The sequence below is a fragment of the Hyperoodon ampullatus genome (assembly GCF_949752795.1).
Source record: "Hyperoodon ampullatus genome assembly, chromosome: 11".
NCBI classification, from domain to species: Eukaryota; Metazoa; Chordata; class Mammalia; order Artiodactyla; family Ziphiidae; genus Hyperoodon; species Hyperoodon ampullatus.
Window position 1 is genome coordinate 67834377 of NC_136924.1, and position 23713 is coordinate 67858089.

At 39.6% G+C, this 23713-nt stretch overlaps 1 protein-coding gene across 1 annotated transcript in view; it reads left to right on the forward strand.

The window, feature by feature from the left end:
- The window catches only part of MSRB3 (methionine sulfoxide reductase B3), a gene marked incomplete at its 5' end in the record, with an annotated part of 154041 nt that extends 132215 nt beyond the window's left edge, over positions 1 to 21826 (forward strand). Inside the window, 2 exon segments of the mRNA XM_079714470.1 lie at positions 11732 to 11829; positions 21606 to 21826. Of these exon segments, the coding sequence (XP_079570596.1) occupies positions 11732 to 11829; positions 21606 to 21770 (263 nt within the window). The 3' untranslated portion in view covers positions 21771 to 21826.
- Between the last annotated feature and the right edge of the window lie 1887 nt (positions 21827 to 23713).

A 23713-nucleotide genomic window follows, 5' to 3' on the forward strand; every position in this document is an offset into this window, starting at 1 on the left:
TAAAACCAAAGCAATATTTTTAAATTCCAGATTTCCAGAGTGACAAGAATGTATATAGAAGGTTCATTCAAAGCATGCCAGGCAGGCATCCTTCTAGGAGCTTTGAATGCACTGGGAACAAAACAGCTATCTCCACCCACAGGGAGCTTACATTTTAGTTGGTGGAATACAGACAAGAAACAAACAAACCCAAAAAACATTCTAAACAGTCAGTTATAGCATATTGGAACATAATTAAATATATGAAAAGGAAGAGCTAAGTAATGGGGATTGGGTGTTGGCAAAATATTTCCTTAAAGGATCTTTTTTTTGAATTGTATTTTATTTTTTTATACAGGAGGTTCTTATTAGTTATCTGTTTTATACATATTAGTGTATATATGTCAATCCCAATCTCCCAATTCATCACACCACCGCCACCCCCATCCCCCGCCGCTTTCCCCCCTTGGTGTCCATATGTTTGTTCTCTACATCTGTGTCTCTATTTCTGCCCTGCAAGCCGGTTCCTTAAAGGATTTTTAAAAGAATGAATAGTTATCAGAGTATGCCTTGATTTGATGTAGTTTGCTTCATGTCTTTCTGAAGTAATTTATTTTAAAATTTTAATATATTAGGGAATGTACAGTGTTTGATAAATTGCTTCAATTTTGCCATGTGTCTGCTACAAAGGGAAAAACATCTTTTGTCATGTAAACAACTCTAAGTAATCATTTTATTCTAGATTATTTGTGCTTAATAGCTTTTTTGAGCAATCTGTTTCAAAATACTTTTTCAAGATGGGTTGTCAGAAATTTAAATTGTAGTAGGTGAACTAAGTTTTGACATGTCATAAAAAGGTGATGCAGTAAAGGATCATAGATTTATGAAAACAAGGAAATATTTTATTTCATATTGTGGTTACTAAAAGTTTATAATAGAATAAAGCTCTAAAGCCTATTCAGAAGTTTAGAGAGAGTTTAGTTAGAGAAAAATATCAGGAGAAAATTTAGAAAAAAAAAAGAATTTCATGACTTAACTCCCTCTTAGAAATAATCTTCCATTTTTATCAGGCACATATATATTTGAGAGGAAATATTCTGAAATTTTTGATAGGTGCCCAAATAAAGACTGTGAGTGATAGTTTGACAGTCCCAAAAGATGCTATGTAGTGAATAGACCCAATTCAGGACTGCAGTTGAATGGAACATTATGTCACTTTTAGTCTGGATTGCATGTCACTGAGAATAAAATCTGTATTTCTTTGAATTTCCCCATTCTGTATCCCTCCTGGAATTCTTAAGGTCAGTTAAGCACAGTAAATAATCTTCACTCAGCAAGCAACCCAAATCACCATCTTCCTGTTCAATGTAGCTAATAAATTCTAAGCAAACTCTAAACTCTTCCTAATGGATGCCTCACTGGACTGAAGAGCTTTTGGAAGCAAAATAAAATAATTATCTAAAGTTGAATGTTTTTGGATCAAGGTTACTAGGTCAACACTAAGTTTAAAACCAGTTTGAGAGACATTTTTTAATGGCACTTAGAAATTATGGCTAAAGGTCAGGCTGCTACATGTGATATTGCTCAGATCCTTTGATGCTAAAGGTCTACAACTGACTTATGTGTAAGATATATTTTTAAAAATATTAACTGTGATTTAAAGTAGCAAGAGACTGTTCAGGCCAGGGAAAATAAAGTCCCTCTCCCCGGTTTTTTGGTTGAAGCAGTTTGAGTTCAGTAATTTTATTGAACCTGAAAAAAATTAACAGCTGCCTCCACAAAGGGAAATAGGGAAGCTTTCCTCTGTCAATTCCTGCTTAGGAGTTTATGAGACATTTTGAGACTGTAAGAAAACTGTGGATGAAATCCACACCAATTAGAGATCTTGTGTGTTTGGAACCATTTAAAAATGCTGTGCAGGGCTCAAAGGAATTAGTAAAGCCTGCTGCAGTGCAGCTACATTATTAATCTCCAAAGAGAATAGATACCAGATGTTCACACTGCCCAAAGGACACCTCAGTGTTCTTGACAGCTTTTAGTCATGTTGTCCTTTCACAAATGCAAATGCATGAAATCCTTATGGGTGACAAGGCTATGTGGCTTCTACATATGAAATTATTAATAATCAGTTTGAATAACTGCGCTATTTTTGATAGGCAGGAAAATAATCATATTATATTAAATTCGATGTTTGTAAAAAATTGCCTAAAGCAAAATAGTAGAAATTCTTCATCTACTTTTTTTTTGATCAGCCTAGTGATAGGCAAGTCCAAACTAAGTGATAATCTTTTAATTCAGTCCAATTTTGTTGTTAAATAATGAATTATGTTATGATATTTTCTTTATTAATTCATTTAACAAATGTTTCCATGAGCTAGGTGTTGAGGATATAACAGTAAAGAAAACCATCATGGTCACATGGAACTTAGTAAAAGAAGCAGACATTAATCAAAAACTACCCACATAAATAAGTAATCACAAACCATGATACATGCTTTGAAGAAAAAGTACTGAGTGCTGTGAACACGTTTGACAGTAGAACCTGACCTAGAATTAAAGCTCTGGATTCATTTATTCATCCATGTTTAGTGAGCACCTACTTTGTGCCAAAAAGCAGGACAGATTGCCATGGTCATTCATAACTTAAACTTATCACTCTCCATTTGGTAGACCAAAAGATATTAGGAACAAAACAACAACAAACAACTTAAAAGTAAACTAAAGATAAAAAAGATTCTAGGGATGGAATCTTATTTTAGTCTTCTGGTCTTTCTTCAAATATAGCTTCTATACGGTAAGCTAAGGAGCATTTGAGTAATGCTTAAGATTTTTTAGCATGTCTATGTATTTTTCATATCACTCATTTTATTGCAAAAACTCCATTAGAAAAGTAATAGTGTAACATTTTAAACACTTTAGAAAACAGAAAGGTGGGATCGGTAGGAGGGACCCTCCAGAACCCAAATATTTTAACATAAACATCATTATGCTCTCTGCTAGCCATCAACCTGGCTTACCTTCCTTCCCTGCCAGGCTTTGTAAAGACCAAGTCTTTGTTCACTCTCTCCACTTCACATATGCTCTTCAACCCAACAGCATTCCGCTTCTGTCATCATCACATTGAAAAGGCTCTTCCTAAAGTTCCTCAGACCTCCTAATTGTTGAATTCAGCAATCTCTTCTCAGATTTTACTCAACTTGCTCTTTCTGTAGATTATGTCACTGCTGTCTGCCTGCCAACCTTAAATAGTTTTCTCTCTGTTATCTGACCCTGTCCTGGTTCCCTTGTCCTCTTCCTATTTCTTGGAACGCCCTCTTCTATTTTCCTTTGCCGACTCATTCTTCAGCTCACCTTTTAAATACCCGTCTGATTCTCCCCTGCATTCTACCGATGCTCATCCATAACCTTACTGCCTTCTGTGTTCTGCTGACTTTCACATCTGTATCTTTAGCCAGGGTCTCACTTCTGAGCCCACATATCTCTCTGCCTCCTAGATAGTTCCACACTAGACTGATTTTGTTATTTTCCCTGAAAACATGTATGACGAGCATGATCCAGCTGGTCATACAAGCTGGACACCTAGTCATAGTCTCCCCTGCCCTTCCCCTTTGCTCCCCCACAGGTACCACAGTCACCACAATCAGAATTATGCTCTCTTAATCTCTCTACAGTCTTTCCCCTGCTCCCCAATCCCATTTCAATCGTCTTCATTTACAGCTTCGAAACTTCTGTTCCTGTACATAGGCTTCATCTGATAGACCTGCTTTCATCTGCCCTCTTATCCCTCACCCTCCAGCCTGCTTCCAGAGCCATCTTCCTAAAACACAAATCTGATCATGTTACTAGTCTGCTTAAAAGTCTTTAGGTGATTCCCCCATCATCATGCCATTCAAAATATCCCTGGCAACAGTGCCACTGCCATTTAGAGCTACTGGGTTACTTGACAACAAGGTAGAAAAGCAAGGTAACTAGTAACCAAAATAAAATCAATGCTTGAATAGTACATCGTGCTTAAATTTTATTAGCATTTATTATCTTCTTCTTTTTTTTTTTTTTTTTTTTGCGGTACGTGGGCCTCTCACTGTTGTGGCCTCTCGCGTTGCGGAGCACAGGCTCCAGACGTACAGGCTCAGTGGCCATGGCTCACGGGCCCAGCCGCTCAGCGGCATGTGGGATCCTCCCGGACCGGGGCACGAACCCGTGTCCCCTGCATCGGCAGGCGGACTCTCAACCACTGTGCCACCAGGGAAGCCCAGCATTTAGTATCTTCATGGATTTTTAGGGTCTATAGATTTAGGCTAATTTTTATATATATTCTAAACTCCTTGCCTTAACTATCATTTTTATTTGAGGTACTGCTTATTAAAGCTGAATGAAGCATAGGGAGAATGTTTGACAAAACCAATGGTTTTGTTTTTGTCATAAATAGGAAAATGTTTGATTTTAGGCAGCCTGAGATTCTGATAATTGGACCGTTGGAGAAGGAAATATAATCTCAGTACTCTTTAGCTCTGCAGTAAACAACATATATATAGCCATAATAATATAAAGGCTGTTTACTAGTTTTCAACTCTCAGAATCACTCTCTAGAAAAGCATAGAAGACTTAATTAAGATTAGGCATTGGAATGGTGGGAAAGAGGAGGTGGAGGGAGGATCAGGGCACTAAGGAGAGTCAAATGATATTAAGCTATAGGATAGTCATGCATTCGTTCAATCATTTGACAGTTCTTTACAACATATCTTACGTCAAAGGCACTATTTTAAATGATTGGCGATACAGTGATGAACAAAACAAACTCCCTGCCCTTACTGAAGTTACATTCTAGTTCAAGAGGCAGATGTTACCAAACAAGGTTTGAAAAGAATATTACTATTCAAAAATTGGAAAGGGGAAGGGAGGGGAGACAGTGTAAGTATGAATGCTAAATCTTCATCATTCACAAGAAAGAATCAATTTATAGTTTATAAACAGCACTATCCAATGGTGGAAATGTTTTATATCTGGGGAAAATAATGGTGGAAATATTCTACATCTGTTATCTGTGTTGTCCAATATCGTCCCTATTAACTACATATAACTGTTGAGAACTTGGACTGTGGTGAGTGTGACTAAGACACTGAAATTTAAATTTTATTTAATTTTAATTAATTTAAATTTAAAGTGTGACATGTGGCTGGTAGCTACTGTATTGGACAGCACAGATTTAAATGAAGGAATCAAGAGATAGCAGCATATGCGTATTTTTTAGAAATAAATGGAAAACTATTAAACATGGTTGTCTACAAGGTGGAGAGAATTGAAAGGGAACAGTTCACTGAGTCATCTTGCACTGTTTGATTTTCTACTACATGCATGTATTTGGTTATTACTTAAACTTTTGGGTCTTTGAGGGGGAATAGAGAATCATCCTTTTAAAAATGAGATAAAAGTTATACTTGAAGTGTCAACTGAAGTGAATAACTGGGCAATAATCAGAGCTCTAAGCTTCAAACAATTCTTGTTAGCAGGGGGTTTTCACAGAGAGTTTTATTATTTGGCTTGAGATAGCTAATAAAGTAAATATCGGTCAGTGAGGTTAACATATTCTGGCTTCAGAGAAACTAAAAGCTACAAATTTTGAAGTATGGTCCTAGAATTATAGAGCTGTGAGAACTGGTATCCACACAAAATTATAGATCTGTAAGTCTTCAGCTTGTCTCACCAAAACCATGCTCAAACATATATCATCATTATTAAACCATCACTCAAGCCCAAGTGGCATTTGTTGTGCTCAAACTTATTTTGCATTTGAAGACAACAAAATATTTGTAATTACATTTCAATTAAATTGATTATTGGTCATGCGTAGTTTCTGCTATGTTTTACTGATGGGTCATGTAACCAGTTTACTGGGGGTATTTTTATCTGGGGGTTGAGGGAGGGTGTAGGGGAAGGGGAAGCTGTATAGCAGTCCTTGTTAAATTAAGAGTAAGGGAATGAGGGCCACTTTTTCTAGACGTGGTACAGATGGAATTGGCTTCAACTTGTTTATAATCTGTTGTTAGTTTTAACAACTTGTTTTGAAGATTTTTGAGAGGAAGGAGGAAAAGCCTGGTATAGAGAGCTGAGAAAGTTTTTCTCAAGAGGCAGTTGGAGTGGAAAATTTTAAATTTATGAACACAATGCTACTTTTGCAGAGCTGTGTCACTATAAAATTCTAGGTTCAAGTAGACTCAAAGCAGCTTTATTAAGCTACATTATGAGTGAGAAGGAATAATTCCTCCTACTGCAATCTAAAAAAATCCATTCTAGGGTAGGTGGTAGCAAGCACCAAGGATCTACTATTAATCTCTTACTCTTATGTTCAGATTTGCTTTACATTATACCAGCATATACCACATATACCAAGTTATGTCTGCAGATTAATTTGGCCTGATGGTTGGATAAAATTGAAGCAGAACTGTCGTATTCCAACTTGTCGGCATTAGGTGTAGTACCTATAGTTATTTGCTATTTAAAGATGAGAATTCTTAGAGAGGAGAACCTGTTTATTGAATATAAGATATTTTTTTGAAAGATACTTTAAATTTATTCCATATCATTTTTAGAGGGTAAGTCCAAAGGGCAAAAATTAGAGCGAGACAGATTTCTAACAATTTGAACTCTTCAAAAATGGAATAGCCTTCTTGTGAATTAGTGAGTTTACTTCTGCTTGGACATATTCATGCAGATCACAGATGATTTTGTGCCAGAGATGTTGAAGGGGGACTTTACATCAGGCCAGATGATTTCTACATTACCTTCCAACTCCTAGGATTCTTAAGATTCTCTAATTTTAGGTTCATGAGTTCAGTAAGAGTTATAATCATTATAACACTTCCAGACGATACTGGAAGCCTATTTCTCCATCATCAAGCATTCAAATACATTTGGTGGTTTAATACAGTGTATACAAAAACTGGTCTGAGTGAATAAAATCTCACACAATTATATTTTTTTCAAATTTAAGAGTTGTTAAAAGTTTAGTTTAGATCATATTTCTGCATATATATATGCAATGACTAATCCCAACCTAAGAGCTAAAAATACAAAACTCTTATCAAAATCAGGTGTGCAAAAAACAAACTCATTCATTGCTTACCTGAAAGTCAAGGAAATGTGGCAAAGAAAACTACATATAACAAGCCAATATTACAATCTATCTACACAATAACTCATTTACTCCTTCCATCTTTATAAGGTGAAAAAATGAGTTTAAAATTTAAAGCAGAGACAAGATGTATTAACCTGTGAAAATGGTTCTTCAATTGTGTGCCTTTAAATTAATAGAAAAAAGAGAAACTTAGTATTAAAATAGATAAATTATATATCACTATGTTTATGTAGTAGTTGTAGCCAAGGTCCCTAAACAGAATATTGTCCAGTGGTGCCAAGGGGATTGTAATAGTATCAAGAAGTATTAGATTCAGATTTCAAGTTCTGATTGAAAAAAAGATGATATTTTATTTGTTTTTAAACTAAGCTAAGCTCTTAAACTAAGCTCTTAAAATCAGAAATATTCTTTAACAGCCGCCCTCCAGAGTTGAGGGAAGTTTTTGGAAAAAGGAGACAAAAAAGCATTGAGAAAGATAACATTTTCTAGAGAACTCTGCTAATATTAGAATTAAATGTTTTAATTAGATAGTAATTTACTTGCTTTCTTGTACATTGTGTCATCTTCTCTAGTTTGTGTTGTTATAGTTCTGCATGTGAAATAACAAAAACATAGAATATAAGATATTTTTGATAATAATAGACTAATATCTAAAAGGTACAGTTTGTGTTCTTGGAAATAAAATGATAATCAGCCCATATCCAACCTCTTCAAATAGAAGCAAAGGGATGCACTGGGGGTAGGGTGAGTCAACACTGTTTATACAGGTTTTCACATGACTTTTCTTTTAAAAAGTGTATGGAATACATCCAAAACAAATACTGTTTTGTTAGATGAGAAGACCAAAAGGGAAATCCTAGAGAAAGGAGGATGGATGATCTTTCTTTAATGTCAAAACTGACAAAAACACATCCCCTCCCCCCCACTTTGCTCAAGATAATTTTCTCAACAAGACCCAGATTGCTTCAAGTCTTTGCCTATCACCCTTTGAAGCACTTTCCTTATTATTAGGAGTGGGGGCAGGGTTTCCTTTGAGGATTTTTACAGCAGTGAAGAGTTCCTCCTTTAAATACTTTCACATGATGAGGGAATTCCGCTCTCAAAGTGCTGTCATCACTGTGGCTTCTCTGTCATAAGACAGTTTATTCTTGGGTAAAGGTCCTTCTTAGTTTGATTGTCAATAGGACTTACCTTAGTTTGATTGTCAATAGGACTTACCTTTCTGATGGATTCTCTTTCTACAGAGCTTCTCTTTTTCTGAGAGATGTAGCAAAAGAACTCAACATTCTCCTTTGTTAACCTTATTGATGAAGTTGACCGTGATTCTCTTTTGAAATGTGTTCCATAAGGAGGTTATAGACTTCAACATGGCTCTCCTTGCCAATCTCCACCAATTAAGACGTGGGTGACATATCCAATATTCCATCTTGAAAACTGTATTCCTTCTACAGTGCAAAGGGACACTATGAATTTTGGGATGTTTAGTGTCTCTTCCTGTGTTTTTTTTTTGTGGTACGTGGGCCTCTCACTGTTGTGGCCTCTTCTGCTGTGGAGCACAGGCTCCGGACGCACAGGCTCAGCGGCCATGGCTCACGGGCCCAGCCGCTCTGCAGCATGTGGGATCTTCCCTGAGCGGGGCACGAACCTGTGTCCCCTGCATCGGCAGGTGGACTCTCAACCACTGCGCCACCAGGGAAGCCCTCTTCCAGTGTTTAAATCACACCATGGTAAACAACAAGTAAACGATTCAAGTGTCAACAGTTTTCTCAGAAACATTGAAATCTTTTGAGAACCTTTACTCCATGTCACTCCACATCACCCTGCTCAACTCTTGAATGTGGTCTTCTGGAAAATTCTATAAATATTTAATTCATGGAGGCAAAACGTATAGCTCTATGGTTTCATAGATCATTTGAAAGCAGTTCCTTTCCCTCCCCCAAATCTTTAGTAGGCAGTGATTCACAATTATTAGGAAAGAATTAGAATTAAGAAACCCCAAATAGAATTGACAGTTTTCTCAATATTGTTGCCTAAAGTTGTGCTTCTAAGTCTTCCTGGCTGTTTTAGATAAATGAATAAAAAACTTATCTATATCCCAAGCTACATTACATGATTTATATCATTACTCTTGGACTTTCCTTTGGACAGTTTGGTCTTTAGAAGCGAGAGAATAGGTATTGTCTGGTACATTCGTTATCGGCTTCCACCTAGAAGCTCTTAAGTGCAACAGTGTATCTATCAACTAATCCAGACTGGCTGTAAACATATTTCTTAAAACCTTCAGCTTCCTTCCTGCCAGGGTGTTCAAATGATTGACCTCTCAGCCTTTCACCGAGGAAAACAGTGGAACGTAAGAAGAGAGCCCTAGACTAAGCCAGAACACTCAGATTCTATCTTTGGCTCTGCCTGAGTAACACTGGCAAGTAACGTGTCCTTCTGCTCCCTCTCCCCAAAAAACGCGGTGAAGTGAGTGACCTAGATGATCGTCATGCGTTTTTACTACCTCAAATAAATCATAAGGTTATTTCACCTACATAGAGAGGCTTAATTATAGTAAATGAGCCAAAATGGAAAGTCCAGTGAGAAATTAGCATTAATATTCCTTAATCTGGTCTTGTAAAGAAGGAGTATGATTATATTCTTTCCTTCTTCTATGGGACTCTGTGGTGTACTGTAATGATTCATCTCACTTTCTTATTTAAGGTTAGTTGAAAATCCATTTAATAAACATTTCAGCTGTGCCTTTGTGCTGTACACCATGGTAGGCTGTGAGTATACTCAGGTCAGTGCCTTCAAAATGCTCACCAGCTAAGCAGGGAGAAAGCATGAAAACAAATCACAAATCTAGTGTGATGAATAGAACAAGATAAGTATACCTAAGGTGCAGAGGTAGCATGGGAAATACATATATGTTTCTCCGTACCTATTTTAAATTCTAGAAATAGGAAAATGTGGATGTGGTGGAGGGAGGGAGGTAGCTTTATGGTAAATTTAAAATAAAAACAAAAACTCCTAACTCTTTACCTGTTTACTAGTGAATCAAATATGTCCCGTCATAATATTAATTGCTATAAACTGTAATCAAATGAGTTAAGATATGGGAGGTTTAAAAAACAAAAACAGAAACAGAATGTTCTCTTTCTTTTCATAGATAAATTATTTTTCAATGTCTTGAAGCATCACCACTAAATTTCTCTTTATCAATGGGTACTTCTGTCATTGAACAAAGAAGAGCACCTAAATGTATCAAGTAATCATTAAAAACCAAATACTATAGGCCAGACTATATTCAGATTCTCTTTGGAATTTAGAAAATGGGGAGAAACAAGTTTTCTTAAGGATACTGATGTTTCTTAGCATAATTAAGTTTTATGGAATATTATCTTATATCGACAGAGTTAAGGTTTTCCTGGTGATTTGTAGCAATCTCGAAGTCAAATCAAAGAATTGGAAAGTGTTTAAACTCTGGGTGTTAAATCTAGCACTACCAAAGCAATGTTGTTGCATAAGCGGGGGGAGTGGAGTTTGGGGAGTTTAGTATAAAAACTTGGCCTGAGCTAATTTGTTTTGTTTGAAACTGGAAATCATATTGTTGAAATTTGCATTCTGTTTTCTTTCAAAAGGTGTATTAACACAAGGCACTCAGTTTCTAAAGGGCTTCCTCCTTTCTATAGGAAAAATTTGGCTTCTGAAAAAGGAAAAAAATTGCACAAGGAATTCAGCAACATTGCACCTCTTTCATCATTTTGAGGATACAGGCTTCAACTCAGTAACTCCAGACATATTTTCTGGAAACATGTAAAAACATGCCCATAAGTACTGAACATAAAACCTGACTGTACACCCATAAACATGTGTACAATCTTATGGTCTACTTACCACTGAGTTTCTTAAAGCCATGTGCATATTTAAAAAATCACTAGACTAAATGAAAATTGGAACAAGATGCTATTTGAGAGAAGGCGCTACCCAGAGATGCCTGAGGAACACTGCTCTGTGACTCTCCTATGAAGTAAGCAAGCCTCTTGCCCATCAATAGATAGAACCTATGCTTTCCAGATAACCCCTATCCTGAGAAATCAGATTAAGATGTAAAAAACAGAATTAAAAATATATATATTTTAACCATCCAAACTGAGTACTAAAAAAACATGGTTCCTAAAGAAGCATGGAATAGTTGAAAAGTTAACAGCCAGACCAGTTGGATTGCGTTTTGGAAAACATCACACTGTAAAACTCACAGTGCTTCAGGACCGTGCCCAGTGACTCTGAAGATAAGAGAGAGAAGAGGAAATGGTGATAGAGAGCTTTATAAGTTCAGGGATGCGCTAAAAAAACTACTGGAAGGTCTAAGAGAGTCTCATGAAACATAAAATCCCAATGCAGCTGTAATCTGAATGTGAGGAAAAGGTTATTCTTAAAAAAAATAGTTGCATTCTTGCAAAATATATTAACCTTGAGTCTTCGACCTTTTTTTTTTCAGGTTGAAAAAGTTAAGCATGATTCATATACTAAAGATTTCCATTCTATGCTTAGTATTTCTTTTAAAATTGCATTCTAACCCAAAGATGTGTCTCTCTCTCCTCTGTTTTGGCTCTTGTGCTTGCTCTGTCCCAGGTTGGCCTTCATTCCACGATGTGATCAGTTCTGATGCAGTCACATTCACAGACGACTTTTCCTATGGGATGCACAGGGTGGAAACCAGCTGCTCTCAGGTCAGTTAATCCCACCTGAAAATCCAAAATGCTGCTCACTCTGCATTGCAAGCACTTTCAAGACTCCTGGTTGTACTAAATATAGCAACGAAGGCCAAGTGACCCATCACAAAAGGGACAAACACAATGAAGTCTCTATCAAGTCCTAATGACATCTCAGTCCTGAGGAGTTTAGCAAGTCCAATTAAATGTCGGTCATTGGCTTCAACACCATTAAACAAAATCATTGGTAGGAAAAATCATCTTCAGTTGACTTAATACAGTGGGGAATGGGCCATTCTTAGGGCATGTGAAGATTTCATCACATGGCCTCACATAATCTGTTTACATAATCCCCCTCTCCCTGCAGTTCTGTGCACTCATTGTTCAGTTATAATACCTCTAATGGTAATGATCCCAACATGGTCAACAAAGACCCTAGAAACAGCTCTCCTTGGGTGGATGTGAGGAGGGAGGTTGGAGAACGGCAGAAGGAAGAGGAAGTTCAGTGGTGGGCTGTGTGAGGGCGGAGAGGGAATGTGTAATAAGGTAATTCCTTCTCTGATTCTCCCAGGAATAGGCCTATCCTCATTCCCAAGGATGTTCTAGTTAGTTCCTTCCACCCTGCTCTGACTGAATTAGTGCTGGATCTAAGGGGGAAAATGAACGTGTGTTGAGGAGAAGGCAAAAATATAGTTAATCTGTCATCCCAATCAAGAAATTTGAACTTTTGGGGGTTTTGTGCTTAAGCCCAGAGACATAGCCAGAACCTTCTAGTTCTAGAGCAACTGCACATTAGATAGTCTCTTCTAGTTCTCTAGAACTAGGGCAACTGCACATTTTATTCTAGAGTAGGTAGTCCTGCTCTAATTTGCTTTAAATAAGTGAAATATAAAGTCTGAGTATTGTGGCACTGGAACTCATTGATACTACAGAGTGTTTTGTTGGGGGCTGTCTCTTGTACAGTACATATCAGAGGCAGAGGGGGCACAATCAGGAAGCTGTGATAGCAAAGAGATTGCCACGTGGGCCTCCCTCAGCATTCTTCCACCTGACCATTAACCCCCTTCATCAGGCACATGAGTTTTAGGGGGTAGGTAGCGTATTTACTACCAAGTAGGGAAGGAGATTGATTTGAACCTAACCACCTGATGAATTCCTGTTTTATTTTTTTTTAATAAGGCTGGCAAGTTAACTGTCTTCTAAGTATGAGGACCACTCTCTCCCTTGAAAAGCAGGCTTTATATTTTATCCAAGTCACATTTTCAGTTCACTCGTTTCTCAGATCTAAGTCTGAGCAAGATGGTGGTACTTTTTGATTCTGAGTCTCACCCCCAGAGATTCTAATTTAATTGGTTTGGGTGAGGCCTGAACGTCAACATTCTTAAAAACTCCCCTGGTGGGGCTTCCCTGGTGGCGCAGTGGTTGAGAGTCCGCCTGCCGATGCAGGGGACACGGGTTCGTGCCCCGGGCCGGGAAGATCCCATATGCCGCGGAGCGGCTGGGCCTGTGAGCCATGGCCGCTGAGCCTGCACGTCCGGAGCCTGTGCTCCGCAACGGGAGAGGCCACAACAGTGAGAGGCCCGCGTACCGCAAAACAAACAAACAAACAAAAAAAAAAACAAAAAAAACCAAAAAAAAACTCCCCTGGTAAATGTTCACAATAACCTTATGACTAGATACTGTTATCCTCTCTCATTTTACACTTGAGAAAATGGAGGCACAAGGAGTGCAATTACACTTGTGTAGATATTCATAGATTGAATTGAGACTTGAATTTGGGCAGTTAGCTCCAGAGCTCTTTATGGTGCTCAGTTGGATAAATAAGTAGATAGAGGGGAGGTAGGTAGATAGATCGATCGATCGATAGATAGATAGATAGATACATGTACCACAAAGAGTCATATTGAAATAAGAAAACAAAAACAAAAACAAAACCCAAATCCTCTGATCCCTCAGCAGTTAAATTCAATTCAGTTTTGGATTCAATTGAATTTTTATTGATTTTTGTTATAACTTGCCACAGAAGCAAATTGTGAATATCTATCCAGGAATTTAAAATACTTGACAAAAAAGTGAGGTTGGATGGTACACAGTAATTTGTAACTTAGGTACATAGTACTTAGTAAACCTCTCTTAAGGCTAATGGTTGTTTTTTTCTTTCTTTTTTTAAGCTGCCTTAAAGGCTGTTATATGACTGCTACTTTCCTTTTCACTCAGAACCCACTTTCAAACATTGAGTTCTATGAAAATCAAATAAAAAAGGGACAGAAAACGTGGGGCATAAGATAATACCTTTCCAGGCTTCCCTGGTGGCACAGTGGTTGAGAGTCCGCCTGCTGATGCAGGGGACACGGGTTCGTGCCCCGGTCCGGGAAGATCCCACATGCCGCAGAGCGGCTGGGCCCATGAGCCGTGGCCGCTGAGCCTGCGCGTCTGGAGCCTGTGCTCTTCAACGGGAGACACCACAGCAGTGAGAGGCCCGCGTACCGCAAAAAAAAAAAAAAAAAAAGATAATACCTTTCCTTCAGGCCCTACTCTGATGTCTTTTTGACTAATTCTTATAATTCACAGTTAGAATATTCTTCCTCCTTTCTCTGTGCCAGTCACTGAGGTAACACCAGTAGGAGTCAAGACAAGACCATTAGGAAGATGTCCTACAGTGACCAGAGGAATGAAACCCACAGACTGTGCCCAAATTAGGCAACACTCATAACAGATACCAAGCTAACCCAAGCATAGCTCTCAGCCCTTTGGTTAAAGGCCTAGGTGACTGTTAACTATTCTTTGGTCCTTTCCTAACAGTTGGGTGAAGAACTAACACGACTGACCTACTCCATTTCAGCTTCTTTTTCCACCACCTTTATTTCTCACATTAGAAAGTGACCCTTTCTTAAATAAAAGTCTTAAATTTAAAGAGAAGAGGGAGGGATATTTGTTCCATTTCTTTCTTAAATTTAAAGAGAAGAGAGAGGGAAATTTGTTCCATTAATGCATGTGTAAACATGCATGCTTTGAGAAGTAAGTACCACGTAGAAAATAATTGGGTTCCAGCCCCAAAGAATATGTTTCTGGACTCTTTCCTGTGCGGACAGAGCGGGCATGTCTGCCCCACAGTGCACTAAGAGCTCACTAAGCTAAAGTGTGCTGGGTGTCTTTCCTTTCAGTTTCTTTGCCTTCTAATTTGTGTTTGACACAGACATTTATTTTCCTCTTGTATTACATTTTTCTTTAGTTTTCTCTTGTCCATTTTCTCATTCATCCTTTTGATCTTGACTCGAGGGGAAAAAACTGATTTAATGGTTTCCATACCAGAGTAACCACTTGTATCTTACTTCCTAGTTTCTCACCCTTAACACTATTTTTCATTATCAGTTTATCTTCTTTTACCTTCTATTCTTTCAGTTTAGGTAGTCTCTTCTCCTACTTGCAACTTCTCCCATCTTTTTTTTTTTTTTCTTTTAAACTTTTGTATGGTGACATGGTATGGCAAAATTGTCTGGTTTGCTTCTCCTCTTTCTAAAATTCTTGTTGTATTTTGAATTCACATGGTTTGTCCTTTCTCTGGACTGCGTTGCATGAAAGGGGTTTGTGTTATAAAGAATCTATTAGATGTTTTCAATATATTAGAGACATTCTCAGTTGGACATGGTATGTGGAATGCTTCTTTCCTTATGGTAAAGATGGAGCATCCAAACACGTAGACCCTTTTACTGCCAACTTACACAAATAAACTGAGCTTCTATGGATGGAACCAGTAGACTCAACCTGCTTGCCTGGCAATATGGCGATTTTTTTTTTTTTTTTTTTTGGTGTATGGGTCTCTAATTCTTGCTTTAGTACTTAGGATTCTTCTCTTTCTCCTTCTCCTTCTCCCCTCCCCCATCCTCCCTTCTCCTCCTCCCCTGCCCCTTCTTCTTCATTGTGATATGGATCACACCATGCAGTGAATTAGGCCTCATATTTGGGTAAGAATTGTAAACACACTGGGAGCCGTACCTACCACCTCATTATACTACACTGTAGTTTTTCCATGTGTCCAGTGACTTCTTTTTTTTTTTTTTTAATTTAATTTATTTATCTTTGGCTGAGTTGGGTCTTCGTTGCTGCGCATGGGCTTTCTCTAGTTGCAGCGAGCGGGGGCTACTCTTCGTTGCGGTGCTCAGGCTTCTCACTGCAGTGGCTTCTCTTGTTGTGGAGCATGGGCTCTAGGCGTGCAGGCTTCAGTAGCTGTGGCACATGGGCTCAGTAGTTGTGGCTCATGAGCTCTAGAGCGCAGGCTCAGTAGTTGTGGCTCACGGGCTTAGTTGCTCCGCGGCATGTGGGATCTTCCCGGACCAGGGCTCGAACCTGTGACCCCTGCGTTGGCGGGCGGGTTCTTAACCACTGTGCCACCAGGGAAGCCCTTTTTTTTAAAAACATTTTTTATTGGAGTACAGTTGCTTTACAATGTTGTGTCAGTTTACTGTGCAGCAAAGTGAATCAGCTATGTGTATACATCTATCCCCTCTTTTTTGGATTTCCTTCACATTTAGGTCACCACAGAGCATTGAGTAGAGTTCCCTGTGCTATACAGTAGGTTCTCATTAGTTATCTATTTTATACACAGTAGCAATGGTGTGTATATGTCAATCTCAGTCTCCCAATTCATCCCATCCCCCCACCCCTTTTCCCCCTTGGTATCCATACGTTTTTTCTTTCCAGTGACTTCTCAGGTAGTAATACTATAGTAAAATTTTTATTGAGAAAGTTAAGATTTATTTAGTACTGTAATCACTTTTCAGAGAAATATTGCAGTCAGGTCCTTCTAAAAGAATTGCTGTGTAAGAAGCCTAGCTCAGTGCCTGATCTTTAAGTTAACAGCACAGAAAACAAGCAAGGGTAGTAGAGATTCTTCACTATCTTCCTCAGGATTCCTGCTTGTGGAGGAGATTGGTTACCCTGCTACATTCTGATTTTTGTTGCAACTATATTTGTTTTCTTTTACTGTTCTACCTACTGAGTTGAGGAATTATATTCCAGTTGTCTCTTCCAAAGAGGACCTTTATCTTAAATTTGCCCACTTTGGTGGGCGTATGTATCTTCCCCCTGGCTGTAGCAATTTCCTAACAACTTTCAGTTATAAAGAATTTTTCTTAATTTCGTTTAATTCACATTTTTAGTTAGCGACAAAATATATTGCTTCTATTCCACTTTCACTGACTACTATGAGTAATTGCTTGACAGCTTCTTCCTAATCCTCCAACCCCAGCCTGTTAGGCAACACTGTCAGGAATTTAAATTCAGTGCAGAGAGGTAAGATTTGCATGGTTTAAGCTGTAGTTCAGCGAAGTAAGTCTCTCCTGGAAATACTTGGGGAATTCTTCCTTCTTTAGATAAAAATTCTACATCTGCAGCAAATGGGAGACCAATAAATCACTTAACTTTCTGTAATAATCTTTGAGGAAGAACCCTGAGTTTACCCAAGTTGGACTCTATTTATGACTGCAGCTATTACTGCTTGAATCTATGGTAGAGTCCCTTAAGTTTGTTTTAGATCCTTATTAATTTGTTCTAAGTCAGCCAAATCAACAGAAAGGTAAATATCCACCAATACAAAGTATTTTTCAAGAGTTAAGCAGTTTTGGGGCTTCCCTGTTGGCGGACTGGTTAAGAATCTGCCTGCCAGTGCAGTGGACACTGGTTTGAGCCCTGGTCCAGGAAGATCCCACAGGCCGCGGAGCAACTAAGCCCGTGTGCCACAACTACTGAGCCCGTGTGCCACAACTACTGAAGCTTGCATGCCTAGAGCCCGTGCTCCACAACAAGAGAAGCCACTGAATAAGAAGCCTGCGCACCTCAACGAAGAGTAGCCCCTGCTCACCACAACTAGAGAAAGCCGCGCACAACAACAAAGACCCAATGCAGCCAAAAATAAATAATAAATAAATACAATTAAAAAACAAAAAGAGTTAAGCAGTTTTTGGTAAAACCCCAAACCTTATTAATCTTTTGCAGATGACACCTCATGTATTGCTGATGATTAAAGACACCCATGTGTTACAATAGGATTTCAGACTCACAGCCCCTCTTTTTCTTGATCTTTCAGTAAAACCATAATGCTAAACTGGTGACTTCACAATCATTTCCTTGGCAAAATATTAATATCACAAGCACAGAGGAAAAGAGCCCTACTTACACACAAGTGTCTTTGATAACGATGGGAGAAAACAGGATACTACTGGCAAAGTAAATTGCTTTCCTTCTTAAAACTCTTTTCTCCTTCCCATCCTGCCCCACGTGCCCAAGTGTAAAAGCCCTGCTTTGAAACTGCTTCATCTTGTAGATCAAACACTTAAGAGAAAATGATAATAATAAAACCCCAAACATCCTAGGAATAGCTGGGAGAAAACCTTCCAGAACAGTTGGAAATATATCGGTGCAGAAATATGTAACTGTGTTGAATGCACTATTTGTGTTTCTCATGCACACAATTGAGAATTGCAGTCAGATTTTAAGGAATTATGTTAAATTTGATGCTAAATCACTTTTCTTTTTTTTGAGGGGGGTCCTTTCCCTTGGTTCTCTACAGGTTCTTTAGTTGCCAGTTTTTCTGAGTGAGAGGCTTAGGTGATAAAGGATTCCCGTGGGAATTTAAATTATTTCTTTTGAACAATGCTTATCTCATGCTTCCTCAGAATAAGAGCTGGAATATTCAGTCATAGTTTATATTTTACCTGTAAAAGAAAGAAATACATAACCATTTTAAAACAACTTTCAAAATGCACACCAAAGATCATACCCTGAAATAAATCATTAACAGCAGGTTTCAGAGATTTCTTCATTGGGCAGCCAGGTTGTTTCAGTTACAACCAGGTGTGCTGAGGGATCCCAGCACACTGCCAGCTGGCTGGGGCCAGGATGCGGAGCTTTAAGTGGCTAAAGAAACAGTGCATCTGTGACAACTTTCATTCGTCACCGTAGCCTTCCGCCAGGGGTAGAAGCTGGAAAGAATGGGCTCCATGGGTGTTCCCATCAGGGAGGAGCCTTCAGGGCTTGTGCACTTTTAAAAGAAACCAGGTACTGGTCTTTTATGGGAGGCTAGGTGTTCCTGGGAGGAAGCAGAAATGGTACTGTGTGGTTAGGCTTCCTTCAGACAAACGGCCTTACAACTTTGCAGGCAACCGGATGGGCATGTATGTGGTGGCACAGATATAAATGAACACCTTTCTCCTCCCTCAGTTACGTGAGCCTGGAGTGAATCTTCCAGAACACCTTGTGCAAGCATGATGAAGCTATCACTATTGTTTTTAGGGCACCATTACCATTTCTGAGGGTTTCCCTACCCCATCACCAACCCAGATACTTATTTACCAATGATCTTTGTTGCCTCTTCCCCACTATAATTCTTCTTCCTCATCCGGCTCCCTTTTTCTGTTGCCTGGGTCTAGAATCTGTGTTTTTCTTATTGAAATGACTTGTTTCATTGATTCAAATGAAACTGCAGGCCGATAACCAACTCAGTCCAACAGATTAATTACTCTAATTTGGATTTTTAAAAAATGATTTGGGAAATGAATGATTTGGGAAATAAATACTACAAAATGGCTTCAAGTATACCATTGCTATGCTTGATTTTTGTAGTCAGGTAAAGAGAACTGTTTTCTAAATATGCTCAAGATGATTAATAAAGGCAGTATCATTTATTTTTGCCCAGAGAGCTGTATTCTCTCATTAAAAAAAAAGAAAAACCAAAAAAACTATCTGAGGCTTTTATGTGAAAACTCCACCCCTCAGATGCCAGGTGATTGAAGAGCCAGAGCTGCACATGAGATCAATAATTGTGCACACGTACTGGTCACCGAGAGCACCAGTTCCTGTTGGCCTGCACGCTGACTCTTTTGGCAGGCAGAAGTAGGTGCTTTCCTGTGTCCGTTGGGTAAGCATGTGTATTTTTACTGGTGCATCTTAGCTGCTGATGCCTGAAAATTTGGTCTCCATTGTTTATAGAAAGGAAAAGCAATCTGAGCTGTCAGCCTTGATATTACCTAAACCTGCATAAAATGTGGTAAAATAATGCAAGATTTGTTTTTTAGGCCTGTTTCATATTTTCCAGGCAACAGATCAAATCAGTTCAGGGTTCATTTTTAGTTCTTTAATAAGCTGACACAGTATGTTGGCAGTAAAAATAAGAATGCACTTTTACCATGGAAGTGCCCTATAGTTGAAGTTGCTATTTGTGCTATTCATTAATAACTAGAGAACCCTCGAAAATTGAATTTAGTACTTTCTATGGGGAAACTGAGATTCTGGTTCTTTCCACTGTAACGAGCACCATCCCTCACTTCTCTCTCATCGTCTCCTGTTTTCCTTCCTTGCAATGTGTGTTTTATACACCAAACGAGCACAGTGAGAAGAATTAATAAACCATCTGTATGTCTCTTCTCTCACGTTCTTGCCTAAGTCTTGACTCCTCCATCTGCTTGAGATGCTCTTCCCTGGATATCCGCTCCTTCACTTCCTCCAGATTCTTATCCCAAAGCCAGCCCGGAAAAACCACCCCTGGCCACCTTACCTAAAATGTCAGCCCCCAACCTGACAATCTGTGTCACTTTCTGGTTTTCGTTTTCGTTTTTGTTTTGCTCCTTAGCATTTATTTCCACCTACTGTGCTTTACAGTCCCGTATTTCCTTTGTATTGTCTGTCTCCCCCACTGGAATGTAAGCTCCATGAGGCTACTGCCTGAACCTCCAGAGTCTGGGACAGTGCCTGGCATGTAGCAGATGCTCCATAAATATTTGTGAAATGAATGAACGGGGTCATTTGCCCCAAGCTTTGGTTTCTTTGTTATGCGACGAACGATGTGTTTTCGCAGCCTGTTTGAATGTGAAGCACTAACGTCCCCATACTCTTCAGCCCCGTCCCTGCTGAGGAGGGTGGGGGACAGGTAAGTGTGGCCTGTGCTCTTGTCTCCTGGAGCCGAATCCAGCAGCAGACTGGTTAGTGCGGGCTCTGGTCAGTGAGCCAGGCTTTTTGGAGACGCTTTCTCTGGGCTGGATTTCTCTTAACACCGTCATAACCAACCATCCCTCCTTCTGCCTCTGTCTGGACTCTCTGCCTCTCCTCCTTCCCCAGCTTTTTGGATAGTCAGTAGCATGGAATGAGCTCGACAGCTTATTCCTTCTCCACATGTCCCAGTTTGTGCAGGTAAAGCAGCCCACATGGCACTCCACCTGTTGGAGGCCAGAAAAACCGATTGCGTGGACTAGTGACGTTTCCATGTGCCCCACTGCAGTCTTGGTGACTGTGACATAAATCTGTTGAGTCTTGCTATTGCTTTGCTGGGTTCCAAGAACATCCAATGCTTGTCTGATGTTAAGTTTTACTGCCCATGAAAGCAAACGTCACCTCCATCATGGCCGGCTAAACAGTATCTTTTACAGTGGACTTCTGCATATCTGAAAGCCACCCATCCAAAGCCAAAAGCAGTGCCAGAGGTCCAGATCAAGGGTCAACTAAATTCATAAAACTACTGCAGTCATTTTTCAGCTGGCTGAGTGGCTTCACAGATCAGAAGATACAGTGGCTCCTAAATGATTTCTGATATGCACAATTCTAGTGCTTTTTATTCTCAGCATGTGGTGCAAAACCTGCCAGAAACCATCTTTGCAGCTATTGACAGGCGGATTAGAAATCATCCATGATGGCTTCCATCATTTCTCTACAGGCCGGTCATCCATTTAAACTGCTGAATGTGAGTGCCCCTCAAAGCCGGCTTTGTAGACGCTGTTGACTTACATTTTGCCCTTCTCTTGCAGTGCGGTGCTCACCTCGGGCACATTTTTGACGACGGACCTCGTCCAACTGGCAAAAGATACTGCATAAACTCTGCGTCCTTGTCTTTCACACCTGCAGAGATCAGCGACGCCAGTGGGGACAGAGCAGTGGGCAGCCCGGCCCAGGGCGACAAGACAGAGCTGTAGAGGAGTTGATGGAAACAAGTGTACTTAATGCACAGCTTATTAAAACGAATTCGAGAGCGTCTATCTCAGATATATTTTTTCAAACATAGAAGAGCAATTTTATGCTATTGATATTTTTCTTCTTTTGCTTAAACAGAGGCCCTGGCCATCAATGCATTTTGCTGTTGACTAGATCGGGAACTGTTTGTATCTTTAGTGAACCTCAGAGGTAGCTTTGTGAAACTTCTTCACAAGCCACTTACATAGCATTTGGCATTACTTTCTTCGCCTACATAGCTTCTTTCGATTTTTTTTCCTCCTTGCTTAATAGGCAGAAGGTGCTTGGTCTTCAGACATGAAAATCAAGATCTCCTCTGCAGTGCAGAGACCAGGGCTCGGTGGGGCAGGGTGTTGAGACCTGCGAGACACACGGCCTGGAGGCATTTGTGCAGATCCACCTAAGATAAGGTTGGAGCGATGTCTTGTGAGACTTCTCAGCTTTGTGGAAAGTTTGGGCTGAGGTCCTTTATTCTCCCGAAAAGGGTGTGAAGGTCTAAAGTCTTTCCTTATGTTAAATTGTTGCCAGATCTGAGGGGGCACGCTGAGTGTTGTGGCAGAGAAGCAAACATTACCTCATGGTTAGGCCTTTATTTTATTTTTATTTTTCGTTGAAAACATTGGAATGTAAGATAACCGTAAAATGTTGATCCCTGTTTTGTCCAAAATTCACAGAGTCCCTGCCATTGCCTTCTGTAAGTCTGTCCCTCCACACCTCATACCAACTGTGGCTGGAAGGGCATTTTGGTGAATTCCCTGTGTAAAATAAAATACTGGGGACAGCACACTTCATCAAGGCAGCAGAAGTAAGAGAGAGCAGAGAAGGTTGAGGGGGAAGCCTGGGTCCTAGATGTCCAGTGCTCTGAAGAAGAGCAAGTAGGGAACGGAGCCTAGAAGGGAGGGCGGGGGACCTGTGCACAGGGCAAGGTGACCTCTGGAAGGACATTGGGGCTTAAAATAGAAACAGCCAGGAGCTCACATCCCACCCTTGACACTAATCTGCTGTGTGACGAGGGACAAGCTGTCTAGCCTCTCCATGCCTATTCTTTATGTATAAACACGACTTAGAATATTTGCAAAATAATTGACACTCTCAGGGGAAAATTACTATATTGCTATACAATGAAGATCAGTGTTGTAAAATTAAACTGATCTGGTTCTAATTGCCTCAAAGGCCGAAGCCCAGGCATTTGAAATGGAAAGAAGCAGAGAGGAGGGTGACTTAGCTGATTGGTATGGAAACAGTTGGGCCAAGAGCCAGAAATTTTTCTCTGTAGCAGTATGGCTGGTTTTACTCTAAGAAGCTCTGCTCAGTTGCTGTATAACATTTAGTCTGGTGGGATGGATGTCCCACCATCCATACGGTGGGATTGTGCACCATAAGGTTTCTATAGCTCTGAGCAGTGGTGATATATATTGGTATTGCGGCCGCCAGGCGTGAAGGTATGGTTTATGACATATATATTGTGTTTGTAGCCTTGAATGCTAAGCCTGAAGTGTAATTTTTAAAAAATAATTTTTTTGTAAATCTTTGATAGCTTATGAATACTGACATCTTTCCTTATAAGCACCAAGACCAAAATAAGAAAGAGGAACACCTGACAATCTTCAAGAAATAATGAGAAACTAAAATGAAAAGTTGTGATCAATCGATATCAGCGTGGTCATGTCCACATCCTTCTGTGTCTCTCAAAATACCTCCTGGTGAGGCTCTTCATTGTCATGTGGGCCACACCTTTGAGATTCCAGATGCACTATGCTCTTCTTCCCTTGGCTCCCAGATGTGTCACCTCAGGCCCTGGGGTCACTCTGGAATTCACAGGGTTCACTCCCCTCTAGAAGTGAGACGTTGAATTTAAGACCCTTGCAGCCTCGGTGTCCAGACTATCCTTGAAGTCTTTCCCGAC